Source organism: Panthera pardus, unplaced genomic scaffold, assembly GCF_024362965.1.
Source record: "Panthera pardus isolate Hobbes unplaced genomic scaffold, ASM2436296v1 HiC_scaffold_25, whole genome shotgun sequence".
NCBI lineage: Eukaryota > Metazoa > Chordata > Mammalia > Carnivora > Felidae > Panthera > Panthera pardus.
Genome location: NW_026526821.1, coordinates 27,469,756 through 27,488,793, shown reverse-complemented (window position 1 = coordinate 27,488,793; position 19,038 = coordinate 27,469,756). Strand labels below are relative to the sequence as shown.

General features: G+C 47.7%; 1 protein-coding gene and 1 long non-coding RNA gene across 5 annotated transcripts in view; one reads left to right on the top strand and one right to left on the bottom strand.

Moving 5' to 3' along the window:
• The window catches only part of CUNH20orf96 (chromosome unknown C20orf96 homolog), a 23,852-nt gene extending 20,616 nt beyond the window's left edge, over positions 1 to 3,236 (top strand). For 3 of the 4 annotated variants that reach the window (XM_019458881.2, XM_019458882.2, XM_019458883.2), the window contains 2 exons: positions 561 to 679; positions 2,020 to 3,236. In XM_019458881.2, coding sequence (XP_019314426.1) covers positions 561 to 679; positions 2,020 to 2,080 — 180 coding nt within the window. In that variant the 3' untranslated portion in view covers positions 2,081 to 3,236. The remainder of the gene's footprint in view (positions 1 to 560; positions 680 to 2,019) is intronic. The other variant, XR_008417749.1, reaches the window with a different exon arrangement.
• The window catches only part of LOC109272616 (uncharacterized), a 23,375-nt gene extending 4,337 nt beyond the window's left edge, over positions 1 to 19,038 (bottom strand). Inside the window, exon 1 of the long non-coding RNA XR_002082529.2 lies at positions 18,803 to 19,038. This is a non-coding gene — a long non-coding RNA (uncharacterized LOC109272616). The remainder of the gene's footprint in view (positions 1 to 18,802) is intronic.

Here is a 19,038-nt window from a genome sequence, read left to right as displayed (position 1 = left end):
CCAGCCCTGGTATTGGCCTCCCTCCTAGCCAGTGCCTTACTGTCACCTGCCATTCATCGTAGGAGGAGGTTAGTGCCGCCTCAGCCTTGCCTCGTTGACCAGCATCCCCGGTGATGACCCATTAGCAACATCACCAGACATTGTCTGCGCGGCCATCATTTTACTGTCGTTCCCACTCCCTCTGTTCATCCTCTCATTTTTGTCACTCACCATCACCTGTTAGCCGTGTTAATGAACTTCACCGTCACCCCCCTCTCGCGTTAACTTTCATTATCGTCTTCCTTCATCCACTGTCGGCGAGAGTGGCCTTTGCTGCCGGCCCCCGTTAAGTCTCATTACCAGGTACCGCCCCCCCTTTGCCACCTGTCGCCATTCTCCGTGATGTCCTGGCCGCTTTCAGCGCCATCAGAGGTTGGCACTGACTCGCGAGCCCAGGAAGCCCTGTGACGAAGCCGCCCCGATTCCCTAGATGTCCTCGCTGCACCTGCATTCTGCCCCGGTCTCCCTGTTGTTGGGGGATGTTGGCTTCTCACTCTCCCCTGCTGCACTTCTGTCCTCAGTTTATCAGCCAGTTTGAGGAGGAAATACCCATCCTAAAGGCCGAGGTGGGGCGGCTCAAGGTCCAAGTCCAGGAGCCCCGAGAGACCGTGTTTGCGGATGTTCTGCTTCGGAGACCCAAGTATGTGATCTTTTTGGCAGCTGCCTCTTAAACGCGCCATGCCGTGTGCTTGAAGAGGCTCTCTGTTCCTGGGGAAGGCAGAGCCCTGCACAGGGGGCCGGGGAGACCTGGGTCTCGCCTCGCCTCGCCTCTGCAGCTGACCACGTGGCAGATGTGACGTTGCCCGTCTGGGCCTGCTTGTCCCACCAGCGCACGGGCAGCTGACTTACATCGTCTCTTTGGAACCCCCTTCTGGTTCCCAGATTCCGTGTTCCCACCAAGTGGGTGCACCCCTAAGCTTCTTGGTTGTTCAGGAAGATGCAGTTGAGTGGGGTGGTTGACGCCAGGGAATAGCCTGGAAGACACTCTGAGGAGAGAAGGATGTCCTCTCTGCTTGGTACACCGCTGGGCTCCAGAGGAAGAAGTTCCTTCCTTCCAAAGCCAGTTCTCTGCCATTTTTCTTGTGTCAGGCCCTTTGTGGCGGAGCTTGGGGGTCCTACTAGGTCTGGCCTCTCCATGATGGCACGCAAGACCTGGGGCACCTCCATGTGGAGGCCTCAGGTAGGCAGTTGACCTCAGAAGATGGATACTGGCTAGCGATGGAAATTTAGGTATTGCCAGTATAGAGATGTGTTTCCTTTTTCTTCTTTTTTAATGTTTACTCATTTTTGAGAGAGAGAGAGAGAGACAGACAGACAGAACACGAGGAGGGGAGGGGCAGAGACAGAGGGAGACACAGAATCCGAAGCGGGCTCCAGGCTCTGAGCTGTCAGCACAGAGCCCGACCTGGGGCTCGAACTCACGAACCGCAAGATCGTGACCTGAGCCGAAGTCAGACGCTTAACCGACTCGAGGCGCCCGGGTGCCCCTAGAGATGCTTTTTCTTTTTACCATTATTATGAAACATTTCAAATAGACAGACAGTAGAGAGAATATTAGGATGAATAGCCAGTTGCCCGTGTAGTTTTAGGAGCGGTTATATTTTTGCCATATTGGCCTCATCGTCATTCCTTATTCTCGTGAAGTGTTGTGAATTGCAGACAAGCCTGACATGTCACGTCTAAAGACGTCCGTGGGCACCAGGAGATTAGAGATTAGCGTGGATGGGAGAATTGGGACGGGGTGGAGACAGAGTGTCATGTGTGGCCTCGTGGGTGTGCTGATCACTGGGGGGCGGGGGGGATGTGTTGCGGATGCAAACCCATGGCTCTGGCTACTTGTGTGGAAAGAATGATGCCTGTCAGTTACCGAGCGCTCTTTACGAGCCGGCATGGTCTCATTCAGTCCGCCTGCCAACCATGGAGGCTGTGAGTCTGGCGCCCTGCTTGGCTTCTCACACCTTCTTTGCTCTTCCCTACCAGGTGCCCCCCAGACATGGACGTCATCCTCAACATCCCTGTGGAGGAACTGCTCCCCTTCTAGATGGCGGGCCATGGGCCACCCTTCCCTCCCTGCTCTTTCCCCCATACCTGGAGCCTTGACTTGTCTCCTTCCACGGCCACGTGTCCACTCAGACCCTGGTCTGCCCTCTCTCCCTTCCTTCCTTTCTCCCTCCCTCCCTCTCTCCCCCCACCCTTCCTCTCCTTTCCTTCCTTCCTCCCTCTCTCCCTTCCACCTTCCTCTCCTTTCTTCCCTCCCTCTTTCCCCCCACCCTTCCTCTCCTTTCCTCCCTCCCTCTCCCTCCCCCTCCCCCCCTTCCTCTTTTCTTTCTGGCTGGTGCAGCTGCTTGGGCCAGGTGTGCATTCCCAGTGAAGCGTGCCATTTCTTTTTACCAATAAAGCTGGCTTTGCATTTGCTCCCTTGCTTGGAGATTTCCGGCTAGGCCTGGAGAAGATGTGGTAGGCACGGACTGTCTTAAGATAAGGGGTGGGTAACTGTGCTGACCATATCTGGGGGCACAGAACATCTCAAGAAGGGCTCCTGACCCCCTGCCTGAGTCTCGATGGCTCTGTGGCTCCAGGCTGCCCCGCCCCTGGCATCCCTGGTGCAGTGGGAGCCCAGCTTCCCTCCGGATTTGTACCCAGACCTTTTGAGGCCAGTGCCAGGGTGGAGGGGAGACCCCCCGAGTCCTATGCACCTGGGATGTTGCTGGGCTTTCATAGCCGATGGCCATCTCTATTCTCGCGCAGCCGTCTGTCTGTCCACTGCCTGTGCCCCAGCTGTGCGCGGACGTGACACCCACCCAGGTGCGTAGTTGGGCACAGCCCCCAGCGTGTGCTCCTGGACCCCCTGCATGCAAGGACTGTCCCTCCAGTTACTGGGAGTGCTGTTAGCACACATCCCTCGGCCGTCGGACCCTCAGGGGCTGCCTCAGCTGCAGAGGCCACTTCACCGAAGGTCACCTGTCCTCCCACATGCAATGACTGCTCTGGGTGCAAATACCGAAGTCCCGGCCGTCTTGGCCTCACTTGGGACAACTCCGAAGGCCTGTTCTGGCTCCAGAACTCCCTGTAGGGTCAACTGAAACAGTCCTTGGGCCTGCCTCGCAGCTTGACCTCTCCCTCTGCCTAGTCCTGCCTGCCTCTCCCTTCCTCAGTTGACTCCCGGGTGCCCATTAGTAAACATCCTGCACTTTATACTCCGCCTCAGACTTGGCTTCCCTCGGACCCAGACTCTGGCTGCTCACTGATCCACTCTATCGAGGGACTTTGGGCTACAGGTTACGGAACACCTGACCAAACTGGCCTAAACAACAAAGGGCTCAGGTAGATAAGTGTTCTAGGTGAGGCGAGGCTTTACCCGGAAGTCAAGCGAGGACGCCTTCCTCTACTTGGTTCTCCAAAGTGTTCTCCTCCCCCTGAGGCTGGCACAAGCGGAGGAGAGGCAGAGAGAGAGGAGACACAGAATCCGAAGCAGGCTCCAGGCTCTGAGCTGTCAGCACAGAGCCTGACCTGGGCCTCGGGCCCATGAACTGTGAGATTATGTCCAACTGAAGTTGGACACTTAACGGACTGAGCCACCGGGTGCCCCTAAAGATTTTGTTTAAAAGTAATCTCTATACCTGGGGCGCCTGGGTGGCTCAGTCGGTTGAGCAGCCAACTCCGGCTCAGGTCATGATCTCACAGCTCGTGAGTTCGAGCCCCGCGTCGGGCTCCGTGCTGACAGCTCAGAGCCCGGAGCCTGCTTCGGATCCTGTGTCTCCCTCTCTCTCTGCCCCTCCCCTGCTTGCGCTCTCTCTCTCTCTCTCTCTCTCAAAAATAAATAAACATTAAAAAATTTTTTAAAGTAATCTCTATACCTAACGTGGGGCTTGAACTCACAACCCTGAGATCAAGAGTTGCATACTCCACCGACTGAGCCAGCCCGGCGCCCCGGAAGTGGACAGTGTTGAACATAATCCGAACAAACACTTAGCTAGCACTCTATCAACCCTATGAGGTATGTGTTGTTAGCATTTTCCATTGTACAGATCACTCTCATTAACCACTGTACCGGTTCAGGAGCTCAGCTGAGCCGCCGCCAGAGCTGTAGGTGTCCCATCACACTCTCACTTAACCACTGTACCGTCAGGAGCTCAGCTGAGCCGGAGAGCTGAGGTGTCCCAACAGCTGGGTTAAGTCACAACTAATGTGACAGTCAAGCCTTTCGTTGCTTACCCAGTGCAAGGAAGAGGCTAAGCCAGAGAAAGTGCCCACATCCGCCCTGTTGCATTTTCCCCAAGGAATGGCCCGCTTGGTCAGGTGGATCAGTGCCTGGGGGTGGTCTTGCTGCTGAGGGAGCCCTGAATGAAAGGCTCTTGGAGTTTTGTGAATCTGCCACACACACCCCCCCCCCCCGCCCCCCCACCAAGGGGTTGAGAGGGGGAAGGGAGAATGGGAGGGGCCAAGAGAAGGAAAGTAAGTGCTGGGTCCTGAGGCAGACTGGAGACAAGTATCTTCAGGGGTTCCCCTCCCCCCTGATACGGAGGCCTTGGCAGAGGTACCCGAGGAGGGCCTTGGTGGCTGAGTCCTTGGTTGCTCCCCATTCAGAGACTGCCGTGCACTGGCGGGGCAACGAGGCTGGTGGGGGGAGAACTTTCCCCAGGGAGGCCTACCAGGGAAAGCCTTCGTAATGGCCTATGGCCTAAAAAATCACATGGGTTTTTTGGCTCGGATCACGATCCCAGGTTCATGGGATCAAGCCCTGCATGGGGTTCCGCACTGAGCATGGAGGCTGCTTAAGATTCTCTCTCTCTCTCTCTCTCTCTCTCTCTCTCTCTCTCGGCACCTGGGTGGCTCAGTTGGTTGAGCGTCCCGACTTCGGCTCAGGTAATGATCCCGCAGTCTGTGAGTTCGAGCCCGGCGTCGGGCTCTGTGCCGACAGCTGGGAGCCCGGAGCCTGCTTCAGATTCTGTGTCTCCCTCTCTCTCTCTGCCCCTCCCCTGCTCACATTCTGTCTCTCTCTCAAGAAATAAACATTAGAGAAACTAAAAATAAAAAAGATTCTCTCTCTCACTCTGCCCCTCTACCCTGCCCACGCTCTTTCTCTCAAATAAAAAAAAAATAAATAAAATAATATTCTAATCGGTGTAAAGTGATATCTCATTGTGATTTTGATTTGTGTTTGTCTGACCACTAATGATGTTGAGCATCTTTCATGGGCTTATTTCAAAGAGCCTTTTGTGTGACTGAGTACTTTGAACTTTTGATCTTCCTGAGGTATTTATTAGCGAAAGTTTGTACAACCATTGTACAGCCCCAAACCGTCTTTTTTTTTTTTTTTTTTTTTTTTTTAAGTTTATTTATTTTGAAAGAAAGAGAGAAGGCATGAGTGGGGGAGAAGCAGAGAGAGGGGGAGACAAAGAATCCCAAGCAGGCTCTGCATTGTCAGCACAGGGACCCGAGGCCGGGCTGGAAGTCACGAACCTCAAGATCATGACCTGAGCCGACATCACGAGTCGGACGCTTAACTGAGCCACCCAGGCGCCCCTACAGACAAAAACGCTTAGCGTTTTCCCTAGAACATGTTTTCCTTACAGTGAATCTCTTAATGTATCCTTCGTCATTGCCTGGTGTATTTCCCAAACCAAGCAAGTCCTGGTTGCTTTTGGGTTGACAGCTTTTTCCCTCGCTTTATCTCTCTTCTCTCCCTTTTACTCTCAACAGCAAGAAGAAACCAGGCTTCACCTTCAACAGGTTCTAGTTTAGGTGACCGGCAGGAATTAGGAGGGATTTGGTAAGGCCCTGAAGGGTAGGGTCCCACCCGGAGGACCGCTGGTTCGCAGTAAGCCAGTGAGGATCGACCGTGGCGTGGGCATACCGGATATCGCCAGCAGATGGCGGTAAAAGGCCAATAAAAATTAACCTTAAGGGCCGGCTCCCTCGGAGTGGATGGCCGCTTTGTAACTCGCCAGTGGCGCGTTTTATCGTAGAGTTCGCAATTGCAGACGATCATTTGGACCGTGAGAGTGGCGAGGGGGAGACCTCGGTTATGTGCCTGTTGCCATTGCCTGCTCCATGCATCCAGCCTCACCCCTTCCTATTCTTCTCCGGTCCCGATTTCTAGTCCCACTTTCCTTGCCTCCGTCAAACAGGCTGATTTCCCGCTCAGCCTTTGCGCTGGCAGGGTGCTGGTCTGAATGCTCTTCTCTCCGTCTTATCATGCGGTGGTAGTTCAAATTTCCTTTCTCAGAGAGGTCTTGCCTGACCGCAATTTCTAAGGTGGTTCTCCTTGCCCATCACATCGTTCTATTTTATTCTAATTAATTTATCTATCATTTTATTTTATTTATAGCACCGACTACTGCCGGACATTAACACATTCATTTACTTCTTTTTATATCTGTGGTCTGAGTCCCCCAGCTATAAGGTAAGCAGCAAGAGGATAAGCAATTTGTCATTCTGGTTTATGGCTACCCCTGGCGTGGGGCGCAGCGCCTGGCACATAGTTGATGCTCAACAAATACTTACCAAATTACTGAACGAGTGAACTGGCCCTGCTATTCGTAAAGCTAGGTTTCAGCAGTGACACTTGCATCGTCATGGAAACAGAGCCCCAACCCAGGGAAAAGGCTCCAATGAAGAGGCAAAAAGGAGTATAAGGCAAACTGCATTATAAGACTATCGCTGCTCTGTGAGCTTCCGATGGCAGGACCTGGGTGCTTGGCCACACCCTCCCATTGCGCTAAGGCGACAGACAGGACGTCTGTAACCTCCACGTCACCTTTTATCTTCACGCAGGCGTGTCCCTGGGTTAAACACTGCACAATCTTTCTGTGCAGCTTTTTTTTTTTTTTTTACTGGTTGGCTTGAACCTGCAAATCGTCTGTTAAGAATGCAGCCGCGTTGGGGCGCCTGCGTGGTTTAGACGGTTGAGCGGCCGACTTCTGCTCGGGTCATGATCTCACGGTTGTCGAGTTCGAGCCCCGCTTCGGGCTCTGTGCTGACACCTGGGAGCCCGGAGCCTGCTTCGGATTCTGTGTCTCCCTCTCTCTCTGCCCCTAACCCACTCGCATTCTGTCTCTCTCTCAAAAATAAATAAACATTAAAAAAAAAAAAAAAAAAAAAAAGAATGCAGCCGTATAGGGGCGCCTGGGTGGCTCAGTCGGGTAAGCTCACAACTCTTGGTTTCGGATCAGGTCATGATCTTGTGGTTTCATAAGTTTGAGCCCTGCGACGGGCTCTGTGCTGACAGTGCTGTGGAGCCTGCTTGGGCTTCTCTCTCTGCCCCTCCCCCACTCGCGCTGTCTCTCTCTCTCTCAAAATAAATAAATAAACTTAAAAAAAATTAACAAACAACAAAAGAAGGCATAGCATTCACACACACACACACACAAAAAAAAGAAAAGAAAAAAAAGAAAAGAAAAAGAAAAAGAAAGAAAAAATGCAGCAGCAACTAGGGACGCCTGGCTGGCTCAGTGGTTGGTGCATGCAACTCTTGATCTTGGGATCCTGAGTTCAAACCCCGTGTTGGGTGTAGAGAGGACTTAAAAGTAAAATCTTTAAAAAAAAATGCAACGGCAACTCGTGCCCACCCCACCTGAGCAGGGTTCAATTACCTCCATTTCCCATGAAAGTGCATCGTTGTGACTAGCGCTGAATGGGCCCTTGTACTCATGGAATTTCCGCAAAGTTCTGTCTTAGGCAAAATAGAATTTGCTTAGGGGGTTAAGTAGGGGAGATGATGCAAGATGCAAAAGATGCAAAAGGCAACAAGTACAAGCTCTCACGGCTTAAGACAGTGGTTTGGTTATTACTAGGTGATATCTTAGGGCTGCGTAGATTCTTTTTAGTAGAAGCACATGAAAAATATAGATTCAGTGTCTAAGTAGCTATTTACATAAGTTTAATGTAGATGTGCATAGTTATGGGCAGGGTCCTTTCGAACAAGTGACAGAATACTGGTATAACATTGAACAATCTTCTCTTTTTATTATTTTTTATTTATTTAAAAAAAATTTTTTTTTAACGTTTATTTATTTTTGAGACAGAGAGAGACAGAGCATGAATGGGGGAGGGTCAGAGAGAGGGAGACACACAGAATCTGAAACAGGCTCCGGGCTCTGAGCTGTCAGCACAGGGGCCCGATGCGGGGCTCGAACTCATGGACCGCGAGATCGTGACCGGAGCCGAAGTCGGCACTCAACCGACTGAGCCACCCAGGCGCCCCTCTTCTCTTTTTAAATGTTGACAATAGGGGCGCCTGGGTGACTCAGTCGGTTAAGCATCAGCTCAGAGCCTGGAGCCTGCTTCAGATTCTGTGTCTCCCTCGCTCTCTGCCTTCCCCTGTTTGCACTCTGTCTCTCTCTCTCAAAAATAAATAAACATTAAAAAAAAAACCTTTAAAAAATGTTTACAGTAAAAACAATTCTAAATTAAAAAAAAAAATCTGAATACACTCACTGTCCTGAGCCAGTTTTGAGAACTGCAAGGGTGTATTTCATCATGGAGCATCTCAGTTTGACTCTAGATACAGGTACCTAATGCTGGCTCTCAGCTTTAATTTCAGTTGCTTAACGGAGAGAAAAAAAAAGACGCTTTCAGAGACTCAAATGGACCTGTGGCCCAGAACACTGAAACACAGCCAGTGGGGCGCCTGGGTGGCTCGGTCAGTTAAAAGTCTGACTCTTTATTTTGGCTCAGATCATGATCTTGTGATTCATGAGATTGAGCCCCACACATGGGGCTCCGTGCTGACAGTGCAGAGCATTCTTGGGATTCTCTCTCCTTCTCTCTCTGCCCCTCCCCTGCTTACACTCTCTCTTTTTCTCTCCCCCTCTTTCAAAATAAATAAATAAACTTAAAAAAAAACAAAACCCCACAGGGGTGCCTGGGTGGCTCAGTCGGTTGAGTGTCTGACTTCGGCTCAGGTCATGATCTCATGGTTTGTGGGTTCGAGCCCCATATTGGGCTCTGTGCTGACAGCTCGGAGCCTGGAGCCTGCTTCAGATTCTGTGTCCTCCTCTCTCTCTGCCCCTCCCCTGCTTGCGCTCTGTCTCTCTCTCCCAAAATAAATACATATTAAAAAAAAACAAACAAACCCACAGCCAGAAATTTCAGGATGTTTCATGACTTCGTATCTCTTCTCTAAGTTTCCGGGGACACATCTTCGTGGTAGGGATAGCTTGCTTTCTGCTTGTGATGGACAAGCAGGAAGCTACTCTACTTTCTGTAATAACAACTCCAAAACTTCCTTTTGGGGAATCCACCCCAATCCCTGCAGAGGCTGGCTCTATTTCTGGATTTGGGGGTGAGATTTGTGACCAAGACAATCAGAGGGTCCCATCCCCCAGCCACTGATCGATTTAGAGATGGGCACAAGATCTAAGTAGGGTCAGTCGGGTCTACTGAGGCTCGGGTCTTGGACTTCTATTTGTGCTGCTGGGGTAGTGAAATCTCTTTCCTCCTGGACTTCTTATTGGAGTTGATGTGTAATTGCAGTTGCTTGAGAGCAGTATGCATATACAGCTATCAATGAATCCACGGCAGCAGGAGGTAGCATATTACCACTGGAGGTGAAAGAAGACAGGTTCTAATGACATCATGTGACCCCTCACAAACAGCTTTGATGATTGTCCCTGGTCTTTCGGTTGGGTGAGCCAATAAATTACCTGAGGAGTGTTGACTGATATGTAACTAAATGGCTCCTTTTTGTATGGAAGCCTGGAATTGACTTTGAAATACATCAAGAAAGGAAGATGTCTCGTTAACAGCACTTTCTAATGTTCGCTCTCTTAGGAAAAGGAAGATGCATAAGCTTAAAATAGAATTCTTACTTATCAAAATACATGCATGAATTCTGGAAATGTGGCTTCAGGGCTGTTAAAATCTGTGATTAAGTCAATCAGTATTGCACACCTCAGGACCCCTGGCTGGCTCAGTCTCAATGGAGTGTGGGACTCTTGATCCGGGGTCTGGAGTTTGAGCGTGGAGCCTGCTTAAAGAAATATTGTATGCCTACTCTGTCTGTGCCAGGTGCCCACTCCAGCAAGGTTGGGGCAGCTCGGTAGTGGGAAATAATGCAGACCCTAAATGTTTTTATTTGCTCAGTTGGCACGCCTCACTCAATGGGAATATCAGCACTGCCTTGAAGAAATGAACAACTCTCATCCTCCATCAGCTTCGAGTTCAAATTATTCTGTTGTTCTGTCGCATCAGTAAAAATAATCACCTGATTTACCATGGGAGGCAGGGGTGGCTTGATGGTGTGTGATTTGTGCAGTCACACAGGTCCCTATACTCAGAAGGACTCTCTGCTTGGTTTAATATTCTATGGTAGCTGTCTTGAAATTCTTAATAATTTTGGAACAAGTGACCTCATATTTTTATTTTGCACTGGGCCCCGCGAATTATGTATCTTGTACTGACTGCGGTCCGTTAAGTTGAATCTCAGATTCCTTAAATCCCACCACCCCCCCCCCCCCGCCATTTTTTGATTTGCAGAAGCAGCTGAATGCATTCTTCATCAGATTTATGCCACCAGCCTGCCTTTCTACCGTCTGATTCCATGAAAACGAATGAATTTCTGTACTATGTTTCATAGCCTCAGGACATACCGCGTGATGATTAAAGGCACAAACATGGAGAAATGTCATATCTTCTATTTCTTTCATCCTGTTATCTGACTGAGAAATGATGCTGTGGGAGAGGAGCATGAATAACTACTGGAACAATCTCTTCTGGTCTGCATTGCTCTAGTGAACCCAGCTTTTTCACATTCGTGACAAATTTAAAAAGTTATTTACTAGCGAAAGAGCCCAAATACAGGTGCTAAAATTAGGCCCAACGTTTTCTGCTAAAAATATCAAGACGGATGCACTTTGTTCACAATTCATGAGTTGGATCCTTCTTAGAGGGGCCCTTTGTCTAAGTAAAAATGGCTCCAAGGATGGGACCAGGGAGAGGTTGAATGCCAGGAGGGGGAAATTTCTTACTATCTGTAAGATACATGGGAGGGACTCAGCAGACATCTTTTCCTCCTTCCCGGCAGCCATGACACCTTCAAATTAAAGAAGGTTTGGCGGGGCAGGGGGCGCCTGGGTGGCTCATTTGGTTCGACTGGTGTCCGACTTCACCTCAGGTCATGATCTCGTGGTTTGTGAGTTCGAGCCCTGAGTCGGGCTCTGTGCTGACAGCTCAGAGCCTGGAGCCTGCTTCGGATTCTGTGTCTCCCTCTCTCTCTGCCCCTCCCATGCTCCTGCTCTGTCTCTCTCTGTCTCTCAATAATAAATAAACATTAAAAAAAATTTTTTTAAGAAGGTTTAGGGGATAGTGATCAAAGGCAGCTACCCAGGAGGCAGAGGGAAAGCACGTTAAGTGCCTCGGGAGAGCTTCAAACTCCCTCTGACTTGAAAGCAAGAGATACTTTTGGACGAGAAAAAATGTAAGTGGTTAGCCCATTCCCAGTCTCCATTTCATAGCACTCATTTCCCCAAAGTTTTCTTATGAAACATTTCAAACATATAGCAAAGTGGAAAGAATACCCTTTCCCCACCACCTAGATTCTACTCTTAACAATGTGCCATACTTGCTTCATCACATGTCTGTCCATCTGTCCATCTTCCCATCCAGCCATCCACCCATCTTATTTTCATGATATATTTCTCTTTTTTTTTAATTAGGAATTTGGTGTGAGGGGCAGAGAGAGAGGGGAGACACAGAATCCAAAGCAGGCTCCAGGCTCTGAGCTGTCAGCACAGAACCTGATGCGGGGCTTGAACCCACGAACGGTGAGATCATGACCTGAGCCCAAGTCGGATGCTGAACCGACTGAGCCACCTAGGCAGCAACCCCCCTCCACTGCCCCCGGTCTTAACCATTTCCAAATGTAGAATTTAGTGGTTTTAAGTATGCATACATTGTGGTGCAACTCATCTTCAGAACCTTTTCAATTTATACAACTAAAATTATACCCATTAAATCTCAGCTCTCCATTTTCCTGTTCCCCCAGTCCCTGGCAAATGCCACTCTACTTATTGTTTTCCTGAATTGGGGTATTCTTGGTAGCTCAGTTCAGTGGAATCACACCGTATTTGTCTTTTCTGCAACTGACTTTTTTTTCATTTAGCACAGCATCCTCCAGGTTCATCCATGTTGTAGCATCATTCAGAATTGCCTTCCTTTTTAGGGCTGAGTAATATTCCATCGGACAATTATGCCACATTTTGTTTTCCCATTCGTCCGTTAGTGGACGTATGGGTTGGTTCCACCTTTTGGCTATCGTGAATAGTGCTGCTGTGAAAATTGGTGTGCAAATGTCTCTTCAAGATCTTGCTTTCAGTTTTTTCCAACTTTATTGAGGAATAATTGGCAAATACAATTGTATATATTTAAAGTGTATTAAGGTACTATTTCTATTTCACCTATCCATCATTCTTTCTAGAAGTTTCTTTTTTACTAACAGAACCCCAAATTTTAAAGACTCATTGCCTCTGGGAATAAAGATAACATTTTCTAGCTTCCCTTAAAGATGGTGTGGCCATGAGACTAAGTTCTGGCCACTGGTATGTAAGCAGAAGTGTTGTGTGGGACTTTTGGGAAAGTTGCCTAAGGACGAGGATCCTTTTGTCCTCACCCATTCCTTCTGTTCTCTGAAACAAAAGCATGATGGCTGGAGGCCCAGCACCCACTTTGTGCCATGAGGTGACCTTGAGTATGGAGGCTATTCACTAGGGATGGTGAAGCAGCAAATTAGCAATCTGGGTTGATGATGACATAGTGGGCCTGTCAAACCAACTCCTGAACTACTTCAAAAAAAAATTTATTAAAAAACTTTTAATGTTTATTTATTTTTGAGAGAGAGATAGGCAGACTGTGAGTGCGGGAGGGGCAGAGACAGAAGTAGACATAGAATCCGAAGCAGGCTCCGGGCCCTTAGCTGTCAGCACAGAGCCCGACATGGGGCTGGAACTCACGATCTGCAAGATCATGACCTGAGCCGAAGTTAGACACTTAACCGACTAGGCCACCCAGGCGCCCCTCGCCTGAATTACTTTCTACAAAAGTCTTTTGTGTGAGAGGAATAAACCAAAAAAAAAAAAAATTAAAAAATAATAAAAAAATTTTTTTTTAAGTTTATTTATTTTTGAGACAGAGAGAGAGCACAAGTGAGGGAAGGACAGAGAGAGAGAGGGAGACACAAAATCTGAAGCAGGTTCCAGGTTCCGAGCTGTCAGCACAGAGCTTGATGTGGGGCTCAAACCCACGAACCTTGAGATCATGACCTGAGCCAAAGTCAGATGCTTAACTGACTGAACCACCCAGGGTCCCCAAGAGGAATAAACTTCTATATTGCTTAAACCCTTTTGGGTTTTTCTATTATATGAAGCTGGATTTAAGTAGGACAATAAAGAAGGTTTCCCACCTTCTGTTTCTATCTACCGTTTTTACAGCCCCCAATTTTTCAGACACAACTCTGTAATAAATTCCACATCTTTACAATCTAAAGCTCAAAACATTATTTTAATTTTTATGTTTTATAATTTCCAAGACTTTGGTGTATGAACTTTGTGGTAGTAATTATTGTTGCTTCTGGGTCCATGGTAGGTTTTTATTTCTTTGTCCCCTTGCGGCTGGATGGAACCATGGGACTCATTCTTTTTTTTTTTTTTTTTTTAACGTTTATTTATTTTTGAGACAGAGAGAGACAGAGCGTGAACAGGGGAGGGGCAGAGAGAGAGGGAGACACAGAATCTGAAACAGGCTCCAGGCTCTGAGCTGTCAGCACAGAGCCCGATGCGGGGCTCGAACTCACAGACCGTGAGATCATGACCTGAGCCGAAGTCAGACGCTTAACCGACCAAGCCACCCAGGCGCCCCCCCCTTTTTTTTTTTTTTAATCTTTATTTTTTTTGAGAGAGAAACAGAGTGTGAGCAGGGGAGGAGCAGAGAGAGAGAGAGAGAGAGAGAGAGAGAGAGAGAGAGAGAGATGGAGACAGAATCTGAAGCAGGCTCCAGGCCCTGAGCTGTCAGCAGAGAGCCCGACGCGGGGCTCGCACTCACAAACCCTGAGATCATGACCTGAGCCGAAGTCGGAAGCTCAACCGACTGAGCCACCCAGGCGCCCCACCATGGGACTAATTCTGACCAATGAACTGTAAGAAGTGGCTGCTGTCACTTGAGAACTGGAGCATATAGCTGCCAGTGTGAGGGCCTGCAGGGTTCCTTTTCCTTCCGGAACGGTGGATGGGAATATTAGCAGCCAGCCTGGGTCCTGGGGACAACGAGGAGCAGAGCACCCCATTGACATGTGATGGTCAGGTAGCATGAGCAAGAAAGAAGCTTTTTTTCTTTAAGACCATTGAGATTTCCTGCTTGCTCTTACCGCAGCAGTAAGCACCTTAGCCCAGCTGTCCTCAGATGTGGTCAGTGGACTCCTAGGGGCCTCCAGAACCGCTTAAGGTGGTCCTCAGGGGGTGGTCAAACTATTTTCCTATCGACACAAAGGCAATTGGTTTTTTTATTTTTTATTCTATTTTTATTTTTATTTTATTTTATTTTATTTTATTTTATTTTATTTTTATTTATTTTTATTTTTTTAATTTTTATTATTTTTATTTTTATTTTATTTTTATTTATTTTTATTTTTATTTTTATATTTATTTTTAATTTGCCGTGTTGGCATTTGCACGCCTGGTTCACAAGCAGTCGTGGGTAAAACTGTTGGCCCCGTAGCATGAACCAAGGTGGTGGCCCCCGAGCTGTTCTTCCTCACCTTTGATTCACAGTAAAATAAAACGAGCAAACAATACACCCAAAGGAACAGCAACCACCACCACAACGAAAACCTAGCTGTACTTAAGAATGTCCTTAATGACAATCAGAATTTTGATCAAATTTCATCCCATGAGGCCTAAGAGGCACCAAGGGCAGGCTGCTCCCACATGTGCCATTTTGGCACCCTGATTGTTTGAAATTAAAGTTACGTGATAATGGGGCGCCTGGGTGGCTCAGTCGGTTGAGCGTCCGACTTCGGCTCAGGTCATGATCTCGCTGCTTGTGAGTTCGAGCCCCGCGTCGGGCTCTGTGCTGACGGCTCAGAGCCTGGAGCCTCTTCAGATTCTGGGTCTTTCTCTCTCTCTCTGCCCCTCCCCCGCTCACACTCTGTCTCTCAAAAATAAATAAACATTAAAAAAAAAAAAAAGTTACGTGATAATAAAAGTTACGTAGCGCAGGGACGCTCAGACTGTTCTCTGTCCCCTTGAAAGCAGGAAACCAGTAAACCAGTCTTTCCCTGTGAAAGATACCACCCCTGTACTAGAAAGTTAAAAGACCTCTTCATCCTCAGAGGCAGGGACTTCAAAGGAGAGAAAGCTTAGAAGCACATTTTATTTTTTCAAATCTACTACCCCAGCCTACACTCTGCTTAGAATTCTCTACGAATTAAAGCTCCCAAACACCTGTTTTCTATATCCTATCAATTCGTCACAGATTTATTGCCCAAAATGTATAAAAAGTGCCTGCCTTGGTCATTTCTTTAGGGCTCACTCTTGGGCTTCTGTGCACATTTAACAGAATCTTGGGTTTTTTCCCTCCCGTTCACTTGTCTTCTGTAAATTTAATTCTGGGTTGGCTGGAAGACCTTGGAGGATAGAGGAAGAATTTTTTTCTTCCGTACAGAACACATTCTTTTTCATCTTCTGTATGATGAAGCGGGAAGTACATCTAAAGCAGTTTGGAAGTATACTCGCGTCTCAAGGAAAAAAACACTTGTGCCGCTGAATTGTGAGCCACTCTTCGTGAAACACCATTTTAATTTGGATGAATGACTTATAGACAAATTATGGTTATCCAGACTTTGGTATGGTATTAACAAGAATGTGCGTCATTGTGATTTATAAGAACTACATATTTGGTCTTTGGATACTACATATCCTGGCTCACAGCTTCCCAAACCCTTGGAATTTCCTAAGGGTGGAGAGTGATAAAGGTGTCTTTTCTTATGTTAATGAGGCGACTTTTGGATTCTACCTAAGGGTCGGGGTTGGTTGCCAAGGGAACCCACCCAGCAATTAAGGGGTTGGGATTTCCAAATCCCCCCACCTCCCATCCTGGGGTTAGGGGAGAGGGGCTGGAGGTTAAATCAGCCATTGGTCAGTGGCTTAGTCAATCAGGACTATGTAATAAAGCCTCCATAAGATCCGAGGGGACAGTTTTTTGGTCTTTTTTGGAGAAAGCTTCCACATGCCATTGAGTTGGACCCCATACTCCAGGAGGACAGAAGCTCCCTTGTTTGGAACCTCGGCCTATGTATCCCTTCATGTGGCAGTTTCCACATTAAGTGAGTGTTCCCCTGAGTTCTGTGAGAGACTCTTGCAAACTAATCAGACCTAAGGAGGAGGTTGTTGGAACCTCCAACCTGTACCTTGTCAGTCAGAAGCAAGGGCAGTAGCCTGGGGTTGGCGCCAGGCATTGAGGCGGGGGTCGGGGACAGGCTTGTAGGACGGAACCCTTAGCCTGTGGAATCTGCTATCTCCGGAGAGACGGTGTCAGAATGAAGTTGAATTTTTCGATTCTAGGCTGGTGTCTGAGAATTGTTTGACGTTGTGCGTATGGGAAACACCCCTACCCCCCATATTGGAATTGGGTCCAGGAACCCTAAGAGAAAATGATGTTTTGCTATTGTATAATGAAATATGTAAAAATGTGAAAGATTTGGTAACTCAGTGAACCAGTATTTGCCAAATGACCGATGCATGAAGTGACCAAATCATGCATGGGTAACAGATCCATTTGAAGAAAACAATAGACCCGGCTGCCTGGGTGGCTCAGTCGGTTGAGCGTCCGACTTCAGCTCAGGTCATGATCTCACACTCCATGAGTTCGAGCCCCACGTCAGGCTCTGTGCTGACAGCTCGGGGCCTGGAGCCTGTTTCAGATTCTGTGTCTCCCTCTCTCTCTGCCCCTCTCTGCCCCTCCCCTGTTCATGCTCTGTCTCTCTCTGTCTCAAAAGTAAATAAACATTAAAAAAAAAAGTTAAAAATGGAACTACCCTATGATCCAGTAATTACACTACTGGGTTTTTATCCAAAAAATACAAAAACGCGAATTCAATAGACAAATTATGGAAACAGCTTAAGTGTCTCTCAATAGATGAATAAACATGATGTGATATATATGCACACACATATATGTATATCGGTATCCTCTTCAGCATGTGACCTATAATGTCTATCTCCTGCTGTCTAATTATTATTCATATTTATATACATACATACACACAATGGAATATTATTCAGCTGCAAAAAAGAATGAAATCTTGCCATTTTCAATGACATGGATGGAACTAGAGAGTATAATTCTAAGTGAAAGAAGTCAGAGAGAGACAAATACCATATGATCTCACTCATGTATGGAATTTAAGAAATAAAGCAAAACAAACGAACAAAGAAAAAAAAAAGCGAGGGAGAAAGACAAACCAAGAAACAGACTCTAACTATAGAGAACAATGTGATGGTTACCAGAGGGGAGAGGCGGGTGGGGAGGGATGGGTAAAGTAGGTGATGGGGATTAGGGGGTCACTTGTGATGAGCGCTGGGTGATGATATATGGAATTGATGACTCATTATATTGTACACCTGAAACTATTATTACACTGTATGTTGTTATATCTACTCAATTTTAGTAAATTGTAGTCCACATAATTTTATAGTATAACCTGGGTGTAGATATATATCTATAGATATAGATATAGATATAGATATAGATATAGATATAGACATACGTAAGCTCCACACTGGAATGATCAAGACCTGAGCCGAGATCAAGAGTCCGATCCGAGGCTCTACCAACTGAGCCACCCATGTACCCCAGTATTTTTATATTTGAACCAAGTAGTAATTCATTATTCACGCCAGCCAGGGAAAACTGCTTCTGAAGGCCTCACCTGATTTGGTCAGACCTATATGGGTATTAAGGCCCACTTTGACTTGAGACTTTTATTATATCGGCACAATCCCTTCATAGCTGGACTTTGATCAGTGTTTGATTGAATTAGCAGGGGACCGGAATCTGGGGGTGGGAGTAATGTTAGAATTTTGCCTATCACGAAACCCCGGTTTATATGACATTATACGTAGTGGAAAGAGAGCTCATGCTTTATAGAAAGGCACAGGAAATTAAAATGTTATCGGCAGTTTTGCTTTCGTGTAAAAAGCAAATTAAAAAAACAGAATAAAACGTGCCATCTCTATTTTCAAAAGTTTTGATGTTCTCTAACCAATGCATCGTTATAAAAGAATCGAAGCACGTCTATATTCATTTTCTCAAAACAATGATAACTGTTTGTCAATTGTGCTTTTTGCTAATTGGTAAAATTAAGTACTGAAATTCCAGGGTCACCTGGGTAGCTCAGTCGTTGAACCTGGACTTGGGCTCAGGTCACGATCTGGCTGCTGGTCAGTTCCAGCCCCACATTGGGCTCGATGCTGTCAGCCTGTCAGCGCAGAGGCTGCTTCAGATCCTCTGTTCTCCTCTCTCTTCCTCTCCCCCACTTGCGCTCGCCCCCAAATACATATTAAAAAAAAAATTCCAAAACTGAGTGCTACAGACTGAATATTTGTGTCCCCCCAAGATTCACAGGTGTTAGTTCCCAAACTGGGGAATTTGAGGGGGGGGGGCGCAGATCTGGAACCGCCCGGAACCCAGAGGGCAGGAAGAGACCCAAGAAGGGGGCAGATCCCCCCCCCCCCCCAGATGGGTGGCTGGTTCAATGAGCGAGGGAACTTACCTACGAGAGGCTTGTCTCGAGAGCCTTAATGGGTTCCGCAAAGGCTCCATTTCTGACGGTCTCATCAACACAGCACTCTCTCCAGGCTGTGTCCTTGAAAATGGCTCCGGCTGTGGAGGTGGTGGGCGGAACCAACATGCTAAGGACGGGGCAGGGGGTGAGGGACCTCCCAGCTCCCCGGTCAACCTGCTATCGCGTCCTCTGGATGACCTCCTCCAACCACTGGTCGCAGCCCC